Source organism: Chelonoidis abingdonii, chromosome 4, assembly GCF_003597395.2.
Source record: "Chelonoidis abingdonii isolate Lonesome George chromosome 4, CheloAbing_2.0, whole genome shotgun sequence".
Lineage (NCBI taxonomy): Eukaryota > Metazoa > Chordata > Testudines > Testudinidae > Chelonoidis > Chelonoidis abingdonii.
Genome location: NC_133772.1, coordinates 80286842 through 80298838, shown reverse-complemented (window position 1 = coordinate 80298838; position 11997 = coordinate 80286842). Strand labels below are relative to the sequence as shown.

The 11997-nt window shown below is 45.0% G+C and overlaps 2 protein-coding genes across 3 annotated transcripts in view; one reads left to right on the top strand and one right to left on the bottom strand.

The window, feature by feature from the left end:
• The window catches only part of FAM180B (family with sequence similarity 180 member B), a 404198-nt gene that overhangs the window by 176162 nt on the left and 216039 nt on the right, over window positions 1-11997 (bottom strand). The gene's annotated exons all lie outside the window — the stretch shown is intronic.
• Window positions 1-11997, top strand: part of PSMC3 (proteasome 26S subunit, ATPase 3) — a 43969-nt gene that overhangs the window by 13067 nt on the left and 18905 nt on the right. For both annotated transcript variants that reach the window (XR_012655779.1, XM_075065338.1), the window contains exons 3-12: window positions 5042-5167; window positions 7916-8020; window positions 8116-8178; window positions 8782-8919; window positions 9351-9494; window positions 10131-10279; window positions 10803-10899; window positions 11093-11238; window positions 11437-11518; window positions 11684-11812. Coding sequence is in view for 1 of the 2 variants with exons in the window: in XM_075065338.1 (XP_074921439.1) it covers window positions 5042-5167; window positions 7916-8020; window positions 8116-8178; window positions 8782-8919; window positions 9351-9494; window positions 10131-10279; window positions 10803-10899; window positions 11093-11238; window positions 11437-11518; window positions 11684-11794 (1161 nt within the window). In the remaining variant the exon portion in view is untranslated. The remainder of the gene's footprint in view (window positions 1-5041; window positions 5168-7915; window positions 8021-8115; window positions 8179-8781; window positions 8920-9350; window positions 9495-10130; window positions 10280-10802; window positions 10900-11092; window positions 11239-11436; window positions 11519-11683; window positions 11813-11997) is intronic.

The window sequence follows — 11997 nt, the reverse complement described above, 5'->3', positions numbered from 1 at the left end:
GTGGGGTTTCTTAAAGGGCTGGCCTCTGGATATCGTGTGGCCTAGTCAGAGATGCTAGTACGTTCGGTGCCGTGACGACTTTCTTAGCGGGCCATAGTCCATGCTTCCTTCGAAGGGACTTCATTAGGTAAAGGTCTAGTGGGCCGCAGTGAGGTCGGGGGGCTATGCAGCTGGCATTCGGGCAGGAGGACAATTACGCTGGACTTTGCTCGTATTCTGGCCATAAACCTTTTAGTATTCTATCGGTCTTGTCTACCCTATATGTCCCAATCATGCTGTGGAGTATCTAGTTTGGCCCTTATGTGTTCGTGGGTATTGGGTGCTTTATTTTCCCCTCGTTTTGTCTTTCTGATACCAACAGTCAGTCTAGAGCCGTATTGGCCTTGGGCTTTGGCTTTTCCTTCTACAGGCACTCATTTACTTCCATGTACCTCTCCCTCGTTTGATATAATGGTCTTTGGCCTGGTCTCCTGCAAAGGTCTCCGTGCAGTGACTGAAACTGACCTCATTCCAGCCTATTTCACTTTCCCCTGGGTGCTCTCCACTTGGGCCAGGAAACATCCTTGTCCTCGTGACCCAACTCTTCTCTTGTTCTCCGGGCGGGTTCGCCTACCCACAAGGGAAAGTCTTTTGTTTTAGCTGCCAGAATCTGGTCGCTAACTTTTAGCCGCCCTTCGTTCTCGCTACCTGGGTTTTCCAGGGGATGGAACAATTCTGGAGCAATTCAGCCAACCTTGTGAGTGAGCTATTCTTTGTTGCCTCTGGTCAAACCTGGGGGATTGCTACCCTCCTGCCTCTTCGGGGTCGTAGTTCTCACCAGGGAGTCTCTCCATCAAGATAAGGGAGTTGGGGACTACTCTGCGAACTCTGGTGGTATTCTTTCATCCGTACTGGTTGTAGGTGTAATTCACGGTGCCATGTCGCATGTTCCCCTGTGCTTGCCCGGTTAGTTGGTCTGTATCCCACTTTCCCGGACCAACGTGACAGCACTCCCCGTTTTAAGTATGGTTTTTATACCTTTATTTTTATGGTCTGGTAATCCAGTTGAGTCAATGTAACCCTACCGGTTGTAGGCCCTTGTCCCCATATCCATAACTCCCCAGATTACACTGCATAGGCACCTCCTTGTTGGGACATTGGTGGCTATTTGCCCCAATCCCCACATTCAAACACCGTCCCCTCATTCCGGTTATCACCCCCGCCTGGGGCTAGTTGCCGGTCCCCACCACTCTTTCCCCAACCCCGAGGTCCTTTCTGGCTCAGCCATTCCTCACTGTCGTTCCTCCGCTATAGTTTTTCTAGAGTTCTCGACAGTCAGGGGCTTGGGTTTGGGGTTGTCTCCGGGTTGCCGTGTCTCCCCGCTTGGAGTCTGGAACAGTTCGCGGGCTGCCAGTTGTCTTCCACGGGGAGACCAACTCATCATAGGTGGAGGGTCATTCTGACCACCCCAAGTCCTGAGTCCTGGTGGTACCCCGCATATACCAGTCCAATATTAGTACCTCCATCATCTCCTCAGAGCTATGGGCTTCAGGGCGCACCATTCCGGTCAGGTGGATCAAGTCAACACTGCGTTCGGGGTTGTCTTGTCCTCCATATATCGCCATTCATGGAACCTCTGGGCTCGTAGTGCCGTTGTCACTCCGACCTGGCCAGCGATCTCTGCCTTTAGCTGGGAATAGTTTGCTGCAGCTTCTGCAGAATATCGTATAGACCTTCTGGGCTTCCCCACATAGGAATGGGCAAGGCTACCAGACCATTGTTCTCGGGGCCAGGCCCTCCGCAGGGCTGTTCTCTCAAAGCCAGGAGGTATGCTTCACATCATCCTCCCTCGTCATTTTTTGTAGTAGTAATGGCTAGCCTATATGTCCGGGTCCCTTCCCCGTGGTGATTCTGTTCCATAAGGGTCTTCATTGGCTTATTAGGTCTCTCAGCAGGCTCGGTCCTGAGCAGCCTGACTCAGCAGCAGCTGATTAGTCTCTTGCTGCAATCTAGTCGCCTCTTGTTGGGCGGTTGCCTGGACCCTGGTAGCCTCCTGCGGCCGCGGTGGATGTATAAGGGCCTTGACCACGTCGTCCATCTTAAGGTGGGAGGGTTATGTCTGCCCCCTGGACTATGTCTCCCCTAGACTATGTCCCAGTGCGCAGATCCCACTCCAGACTTTCAATGCAAAGTTTTTTGATAAAGGCCTCATGGTGTCAGCATATTTATTTTATTTTATTTTTTAATGTTGAAGAGATATAATAAATTGATAGCCTAACATATTTGTATTAAATTTCAGATTTCTTTTTAAAAGTTATTTTAAAAAGAAACGTTCTATAAACTTGAATCAAAAAAAAAACAATTTTAGCCATCTATATTTAATAGTGTTAATTATTTCTCTAAATCACATTCTCCAGATGCTTGTATCTGGGTGTGGAACAATTCATATAGTGAGGGTGCTGAGACCATTAACAAACTAACCTGCATGATGGAAACCACTACAAGCCAGGAGTTGGGCAGGCACCTTGGTTCCAGCACCTTGCTTGTATTGTGACATAAGCAATTTCTGTAGATTCACCGTAGCGTAATCCTACAGTGTTAGAAAATTACTAGGGCTGTCAATACCGTTGACTCACGCCGTTAACTCAAAAAAAAAAAATCACACTTCAAAATTAATTGTAGTTTTAATCACACTTTGAATGACCAATTCGAAAAATTTAATTAAGTATTTTGGATGTTTTCTCTACATTTCCCATGTATTGTATTTGTGTTGTAATTGAAATCAAATGTTTATTTTTACAAATAGTTGCACTGTAAAACAATGATAAAGAAAAGAATATTCACCTCTAACAATACTGTAGTGCAATCTCTTTGTTGTGAAGTGCAATTTACAAATGTAGAGGCTTTTTGTTACATACTGTCACTCAAAAACAAAACAAGTAAAACATCGAGACCTACAGTCCACTCAGTCCTACTTCTTGTTACAGCCAATCGCTAAGACAAACAAGTCTGTTTGCATTTACAGGAGATAACGCTGCCCTCTTCTTATTTACAATGTCACCAGAAAGTGAGAACAGGCATTTGTGTGGCACTTTTGTAGCCAGCATTGCAAGGTATTTACGTGCGAGATATGCTAAACATTTGTATGCCCCTTCATGCTTCAGCTGCCATTCCAGAGGACATGCTTCCCTGCTGATGACACTTGTTAAAAAAAGCGTTCATTAAATTTGTGACTGAACTCCTTGGGGGAGAATTCTATGTCCCCTGTTCTGTTTTACTGACATTCTGCCATATATTTCATATTATAGCAGTCTCGGATGATGACCCAGCACATGTTCATTTTAATTCACTGCTGTTTTCACAAAACGCAAAGAAGGTACCTATGTGAAATTTCTAAAGATAGCTACAGCACTCGACCCAAGGTTTAAGAATCTAAATTGCCGTCCAAAATCTGAGATGGAGGAGGTGTAGAGCATGCTTTCAGAAGTCTTAAAAGAGCAACACTCTGATGCGGAAACTACAGAACCTGAATCACCAAAAAAAGAAAATCAACCTTCTGCTGATGGCATCTGACTCAGATAATGAAAATGAGCATGGGTTGGGCCACACTGCTTTGGATGGTTATCAAGCAGAACCTGTCCTCAGCATGGACACATGTCCACTGTAATGGTGGTTGAAGCATGAAGGGACACATGAATCTTTAGCGCATCTAGTACGTAAATACCTTGCAACGCCAGCTACAACAGTGCCATCAGAACCCCTGTTCTCACTTTCAGGTAACACTGTAAACAAGAGGCAGGCAACATTATCTCCTGCAAGTGTAAACAAACTTGTCTGAGTGAGAAAGAAGTAGGACTGAGTGGACTTGCAGTCTCTAAAATTTTACATTTATTTTATTTTTGGATTCAGTTTTTTGGTACATAATTCTACATTTGTAAGTTCAACTTTCATGGTAGAGATTGCATTACAGTATTTGTATTAGGTTAATTGAAAAATACTATTTTTTTTACAATGCAAATACTTGTAATCAAAAATAAAGTGAACACTGTACACTTGTATTCTGTGTAATTGAAATCAATGTATTTGAAAATGTAGAAAGCAACAACAAATATTTAAATAAATGATATTTTATTATTGTTTAACAGTGTGATTTATCGCAATTAATTTTTTTAATCACTTGACAGCCCTAAAAATTATCGTTGATGTAGAGCACTGGAGAAATGTCAAAGGAAACTGTTCCTTGCCTTGAGAAGTTTACAATGTAAAGATGGTGAATTTGAGGGAAGGATGAGTTTGCCATTGGATAGAAATCAGTTAATTCAGATCTAAGTAGACTCAGAGAGATTAGTTGATATTATGGTGTTTTCCAGGGATACCAGCCTCTTCCTCTGGAGGCAGGAAGTGAGCGGATAAGGCAGCACTATAGAAAGCAAGGCAGAATTTGATTATTTTGTTGGATACAATCCACCAAAATTGTATTTAATCTTTATTTTTAAGCATTTTTCCAATTTTTATGCACTCACTGAGATCTCTCTGAGTTGCCTTCAAGGAGTTTTGTGCAAGAGGCAAGACTGATATTCCAGGCTGATCAACAATAACCTGTCCAGCATCCGGAAACTGTTTTAAAAGTGATTTTGCAAATTCTCCAATCCTTAAATGCAGGAACAAGTGTGGGGCTTGAATGTGCCAATTGATGGGAATAAAATCTGAGGCTTGAATGGGCCAATTGATGGGAATAAAATCTGAAAACAATTCTTCCAAAACAAAGTCTTCTGCTCCCATGAGAAGGAATTCAAATTCCTAGGTAGTTTTAGAATTCTTCAGATGGCATCAGGAGGAAATGATTTGGGGGCACTGATGAGTTGAGACCAGAATGGTGAAGGGCTGTGTACCTCAATCCCTGAAGTCACACCACTTAGCCTAATCTGTTTTGCCCTAACATTTTCCCCTCCTTTTTCCAAACTGTCTCCTAGGATTCATTCTGATCTTCTGATTGTGTAATGTATGTCTGTATTTGTTTCTTTGTTCTGCTAAAGTTATTCCTAATTTGTGCTGATTTCAGATAATGAAGAGTGAGGTGCTGAGAGTTACCCATGAGCTGCAGGCCATGAAAGATAAGATCAAAGAGAATAGTGAGAAGATCAAAGTGAACAAAACCCTGCCTTACCTCGTTTCCAATGTCATTGAGGTGAGTGTTGTGCCCTTTTGGAGTAATATTAGGAGCGGTACCTTATTGAGAGCACAGTTTTTAATTTTAAGAGGTGCCTTCGCTAATTGGGGATGGAGGGTCAGTGACTGGAGCAGAGGACTGTTTGTAGTGAATCAATCTAAGTTGGGACCAGTGACTTCCTCTTTTTGTTTCCCAATCTTTAAAATGGAAACAGTTAGCAGATATTGATGTGTAAGGCCTGGTCTACACACACTTTTTGTACTGATTTAGCTATTTTGATTAGAGGTGTAATTTTTCAACTGAAATAGTTAGTGGTACAACACCCTAGTGTAGGTGCAGTTCCATCAGTATAAAAATGATTATACTGAGGGCTGGCCTACTCTAGGAAGTTAGGCTAACCAAGCTACATCTCTCAGCGGTGTGAAAAATTCACCCCTTGAGAGATCTCATTAGGCCAACCTAAGCCATGGTGTAAACAGCACTAGGTCAATGGAAGAATTCTTCAGTCAACCCTACCTATCACCTCTCGGAGGTAGATTTACTACAGTAACAGAAAAATTCCTTCTGTTGTTGCAGCAATTGTCTACACTGAAGAACTACAGCAATGCAGCTTACTCCTGGGCGAATTCTGTTATATCCCCCACATATTCCTTTGCTTCCCCACAGAAAAATGACTTTCTGAGTGGGAAGCAAAGGGAAGCCATGAGTGGTCATGTACTCCTCCCCAGCAGTATGTTTTGGGTGCTCAGGGCAGCCAGGAGAGAGGTAAATCACGGGAAGGGGGGCGGGTCTGGGGAAGATCCAGCTGGTGGCTCCTACCCTGTGCCGGGCTCAGCTGCTAGTCCCGACTGGGCTGGGGAGGATGGGACTTCCTCTTCCCCTGCACGGCGTCCGGGGCAGGGTCAGACTCACCCCCAGTTTTCTCCCCCAGCTTCAGGAAGTTCTGCAAGCCCCGCCCCCCGCCCCACACGTTTCCTGCACCCATTGCTCCTCAGCTGCAGAAGGAAGGATCCCTGTACCTGGAGCTGCTCCCCGATCCGCCCAATCCTCATGCATCCTGACCCTCCCACTGAGCATCCACCCACACACACACACTCTGGACCACCCTGATCAACCCCTCTCCCCCAGGATCTGGACTCCCCATGGAGCCCCTCCAGCCTGCTTAGCCCCAACCACCTTCACCTGGACCTTCCTGCAGAGTTCCATTACCGTTGCACCCAGAACCCCCCAGCAAGCCCTTGTGCATCTAGATCTCTTCCCCACACATACACTTCCCACAAGTGGATCCACTGAGCCGCCCGTGCCGAAATTGCCCTGCACAGACAGAAACCTCTCAACCCACAGCTGGATCCCTCCACACTTGGATCCTGCCTTGCTGAGCCTGCCTGCCCACACCTGGTGCACTGGCACAGAGGGGCAGGGCCTGGGGTTTTTCTGTGGCAGGCCCAGCCCTTGCACTGTGGCAGGATTATGTGCAGCCTCACTGCTGAGTCCAGGGGGGTGGGAGCTGCACAGTGATGTCACCTCTGTGCAGCCAGTGGCCTGTGCTCCCCAGTGCCATGCTGGAGCCTCCACATTTATTTGACAAATTTTGCTGAATTTTTAAATTTTTGGCGCAGAATGCCCTCAGGAGTAGCGGCTGTACTATTGTGCTATAATGTTTCTAGTTAGTCATACCCTGATATACCTTATTCCCCTTCTCTTAAGGAAATAAGCTGTAATGATATAAGCATTTGTATACTGCTGTAACTGCATCCACTTTAGGAAGGTTATCGCTTCAACTATATCTGTTCAATTTTTGTGAATAGATGAACACTAAGGGGAATGTCATTGACCTAGCCTTAAGTTTCTCTGAAGTTCCTTGCAGTCTTCTATAATTTTATTTCATCTGTGGATTTTGCCACCTTTCTGCACACCTACTTTTCCAGATCAATATTAAATAAAACTGGTCCTTGTATGGTACTTTGTGGATTCCCTGTTAACCTTTTTGCTTTGAAGAATCTGATAATTTATTCCTGCTCTTCTGTTTTCTCCATTATTTCAGCCCTCACAGTTCAAAAACTGAGTCAGATGACCGAAGAAGTGTTAAATCCATGTTTTTGTCTTGTGATATTTGGACTCCTCCTGCCCATCTACAATTCTGTCCCTTTAGCCATTTTCTCATTCATAACAGTATTTTGACCTGCACCCCAACTACTTAGTTTTCTTAGTAGACTGTTATGAGTGACTTTGTCAAAGCCTTTTGAGAGTCCAAATAAATTATATCATCTGGTTTTCCTTTATCTGTAATTTTTTGACATGCTTAAAAAATTCTAATAGATTAGTGAGGCACAATTTTATTTTCCAGTAGTTGTGCTAGTTTGTATCTGTCTTTCTCAGTGTTTCATAATTCTTTAATATTGTTTCAACCAATTTATGTGACACCAGCATTGATTTATTATACTGGAGTGGGGAGGGTGCCTAGCACCCCTAGCCACCACTCCTGTTCCCCAGGATTTTGCAGTGCCTTCGCCTGTGCTGTTGCCTTGTTGCTATGACAGGGAGCTCTGCTACTCAAGAAGCTCTAAATTCTCCCAGGGGATTTAATTACAAGCATAATTCTACCATTGGTGGATGATGGTAGACAGTGGGATGTTTAGTTTCCACTGCTTTGTGTGATTTTGAGCTAGGAACCCAATATCAGAAGCCTTGAGATGTGATCCAGGGGTGGGATGGTTAGACTGGCCTGATTCTGCTTCTAATGATATCTTTTCTTCTGGTCTTCAGCTACTGGATGTTGACCCCAATGACCAGGAAGAGGATGGAGCAAATATTGATCTAGATTCCCAGAGGAAGGGCAAGTGTGCTGTGATTAAAACCTCCACTCGCCAGGTGAGAGCCATGAAGCTGTGTAGGTGTGGGGAGTGCTGGTAGGGGATCCAGCCCTGTTTGGTTGCTTGTGCTTACATTGGTTCCTTTCCCTGCAGACATATTTCCTGCCCGTGATCGGGTTAGTTGATGCAGAGAAGCTAAAGCCTGGAGACCTAGTGGTGAGTGGTTGCAATGTAACTGGCAAATACTGATCACATGGTGTTAGCCAGAAAATCTAGTATTTGGCTGGCTTAGTTTCTCATGAGGAAATGAGCTAAGCAGATTTTTTTATCAGGCTTTGTTTAGACAAGGATTTAATGGTGAGATATTAGCATGTGTTAACTAATGCATTTGAAAAGTCTAGTGTAGACAAGGCACACTGGGCCAGATTTACAAAGGCATTTAGCTGCCTAAGTATGCAGTTAGATGCCTAACTCCCATTTAAATCAATGGGACTGAAGCACATAGCCTGCATAATTGGCACTAAGGTGCCTATGTGCATTTTTAAGCACCCAAATACCTTGATAAACCGCTTGCCTTTGTCATGTCAGGTTAAAGCCTAGACTCCTTACTAGTCTTTAACTCATCCAGACATTAAGAACCCGTCATGTCACAGAACTGCATCATTTTTTTTTTTTACTGAGTCCTGATGCATGAGCTATTTACCTCTATAATATCCTGACCTGGTGTATCATCTGTAGGTGAACTATCTTCCTTAGTTGTTGCCTGAACGGGCTTTATCAGAAACTTTTCAGTCTAAGTTATTGCCTTTGTGTTCGCAGGGTGTGAACAAGGACTCTTACTTGATCTTGGAGACCCTACCTACTGAATATGACTCACGAGTGAAAGCCATGGAGGTGGATGAGAGGCCCACAGAGCAGTACAGCGACATTGGGGGGCTGGATAAACAGATCCAAGAGGTGACAAGCGGAGGAAGGATGGTCTAGTGGTTAGTCAGGGAATCCCACTTTCAATTTCCTGCTCCTCCACAGACTTCCTGTGTGACCCTGGGCAAGACACTTAGTCTCTCCGTGTCTCTGATCCCCATATATATAGTCAGGATAATAGCACTTCCTTACCTCATAGGAGTGTTGTGAGGATAAATACATTAAAAATTGTGAGGCACTCAGATACTATGAGTAATGGGGTCATAGAAGTACTTAGAATCCAGTCTGTGAATAACATGATCCCTACAAGTAGATTTTCCCCTGCATTTGAGTTTGGAATTGAGGCAGTCTGGATCCATGGGGTGGGAGGTTAGGGATTCTAGCTTAAGGACTGGATTAGCATCAGGGGTAGAGTTTCTGATGGAAAAAGTTTTATTTTCTTAATGTTTTTTTTGTCCTTGCAGCTGGTGGAGGCCATTGTCCTGCCAATGAATCATAAGGAGAAGTTTGAAAACCTGGGTATCCAGCCCCCTAAAGGAGTGCTTATGTATGGGCCACCTGGAACAGGGAAGACCCTCTTAGCTAGAGCATGTGCTGCCCAGACAAAGGTAAGAGGGACTGAGTGCACAGACCTGCCCCACTGGGGAGTAACAGAATTCCCCTAGGGCAGAGCTCTCCAAACTTTTCTTATTGCGTATCCCCTTCCAGATGTACCAGCTGACCATGTACCCCCATCCTTCTCGTCACTGATACTTTGTGTGTTCTTCTTAACATGACCTTTCTTTAGCCATATTTCACTCCTATGTACAGATATAGTGTGACATATACCACCAGAAAAAAACTCTGACCAAGTTATAAGCTCAGTTAGACTGGACAGTTGCTGGGCAACTGAACCCACGCTGTATGGTGACTGGAGGTGAGGAGTCTGGATGCCAGCATCTCTGTGTTCTCATTGGTACATCTTGAAGTAAATTAACTACTGTATTTTATATAACAAATTCCCACGGAGTTTTAAAGGTTTGTCTGAGTAGCCTATTATGAAAATGCAATAAATAAAATAATAAAATTCATGATTACACAATTTCTCCCACGTACCCCCCTAGTAATGCCTCATGTACCACAGTGTGGGAACCCTGGCTCTAGGGTAAGGCGTGATAGGCTCCAACCTGTGCTGTGAAGAGAGCAGAGAGTTGGGGCAATGTGGGCGAAGGAGCTACGTAACTGACTTGTTCTCTACCCTCCAGGCCACGTTCTTGAAGCTGGCTGGCCCACAGTTGGTGCAGATGTTCATTGGAGATGGAGCCAAGCTGGTGCGAGATGCCTTTGCGCTGGCCAAGGAGAAAGCTCCTTCTATCATCTTCATTGATGAGCTGGATGCCATTGGCACCAAGAGGTGAGATCTGCAGGCCATGCTGTAAGAACTGGAGTGAACTCCCAGGTGTGGAGTTTTAGGGTGCTTCTCTGTCTGGGTGCAGTAAACCCAATCTAGTGGGTGGGATCATTTCAAAAGCATATTTGTTTTCTGTATGAATAATTTGATCCTTCCTGCCAGCTCAGTCTGTTGCACAGCTATTGGGGCTGGGCAGCGAGAGCCACAAGGATAAGGATCCTATTTATTACCAGTAAACAGTGGTTCTACCTAGGTGCAAATCAGGATTGCCAGCACTGTTAGCAGGCACCTACTAATGCTATTAACACCTACCACACTGGCATAGACAATATTAACCCTTTCTGGCTTGAATGCAAATGGTTTGGGTCCAGTGAGACCCAAATGATGCCCATGTACAGTTTGGAAGATCAAAACATGAAAGAGGAGGAGGGAGGCTGGTGTTGGGGCAGTATAAGTGGGATGAGGGCACCTGGGGGAGTTACAGGCATGAGCAGAGTTGACTCAGTTTCCTGTATTCCTTCTCCAGGTTTGACAGCGAGAAGGCTGGCGACCGGGAAGTGCAGAGGACCATGCTGGAGCTTCTGAACCAACTTGATGGATTCCAACCCAACACACAAGTCAAGGTAATACTCTCCCTGCAAGAGGCAGTCCTGTTATTATCAAGCCACAGTGGGCTCCAGGGTGAGGTTGCAAGCCCTTCACGAGGAAGGTGATCTCATGGCAGAAGGGAGCTGGTGGATCCTGCTAGGCAGGGGAGCCCAAAACAGAGTATCTGTCCTCCGGGAGTCTCAGGCTGATATTCTTGCTCCTCTGTAGGTGATTGCTGCAACCAACCGTGTGGATATCCTGGACCCTGCTCTGCTCCGGTCTGGACGCCTAGATCGCAAAATTGAGTTCCCGATGCCCAATGAGGAGGCCAGAGCTAGGATTATGCAGATCCATTCACGCAAGATGAATGTCAGGTATGAAAGAAGTGAAGACCAGCTCATTGAGGGGCATTATGGAAAGAGTACCATAAATCTTTGTTCCTTAAGCCTGGGGTTGGAGGTGCTCCCTCCCGTGTGTAGAGCTTGATGCTGGGTGCTTTAAGGACACTCCACACCTTGCTGTTCAATGGCAGTGTGGGGTTTTATGGGTTTGTTTTTTGTTCTCACTCGCAGCCCTGATGTGAATTACGAGGAGCTGGCTCGCTGTACAGATGACTTCAATGGAGCACAGTGCAAGGCTGTGTGTGTGGAAGCGGTGAGTATCACTTAACAGCCTATTTCCTGCCCCTTCAGACTTCCACAACAGATGCTAAGAAGGTGAGAAGAGGAAAGCTTGGGGTGGGATGGAGTAATTTATGACAGGTTGAGCTTGTTCCAGGCCAACGTTCTATCCCTTAACTACTCTCTCTCTTTGGGGTAGGGGATGATCGCACTTCGGCGTGGAGCCACAGAGCTCACCCATGAGGACTACATGGAAGGAATCCTGGAGGTTCAGGCCAAGAAAAAAGCCAATCTGCAATACTATGCCTAATCTCTGCACCGCAATCAGGTATTGTGGTCTTGGCAGAATTGGACAGGCTGGAATTCGAGAGGACTGGACTGTTTGGTTATATTTTATGTGCTGGAAAAAAATAAAGCTTTTTTTCCCCCTCCTTTAAAAAAAAAAAAATCTTTGTCTAGATAAGGTTCATAATGCTACAACTTGAAGGGAAAATAATTCATCCCTCCATGAAT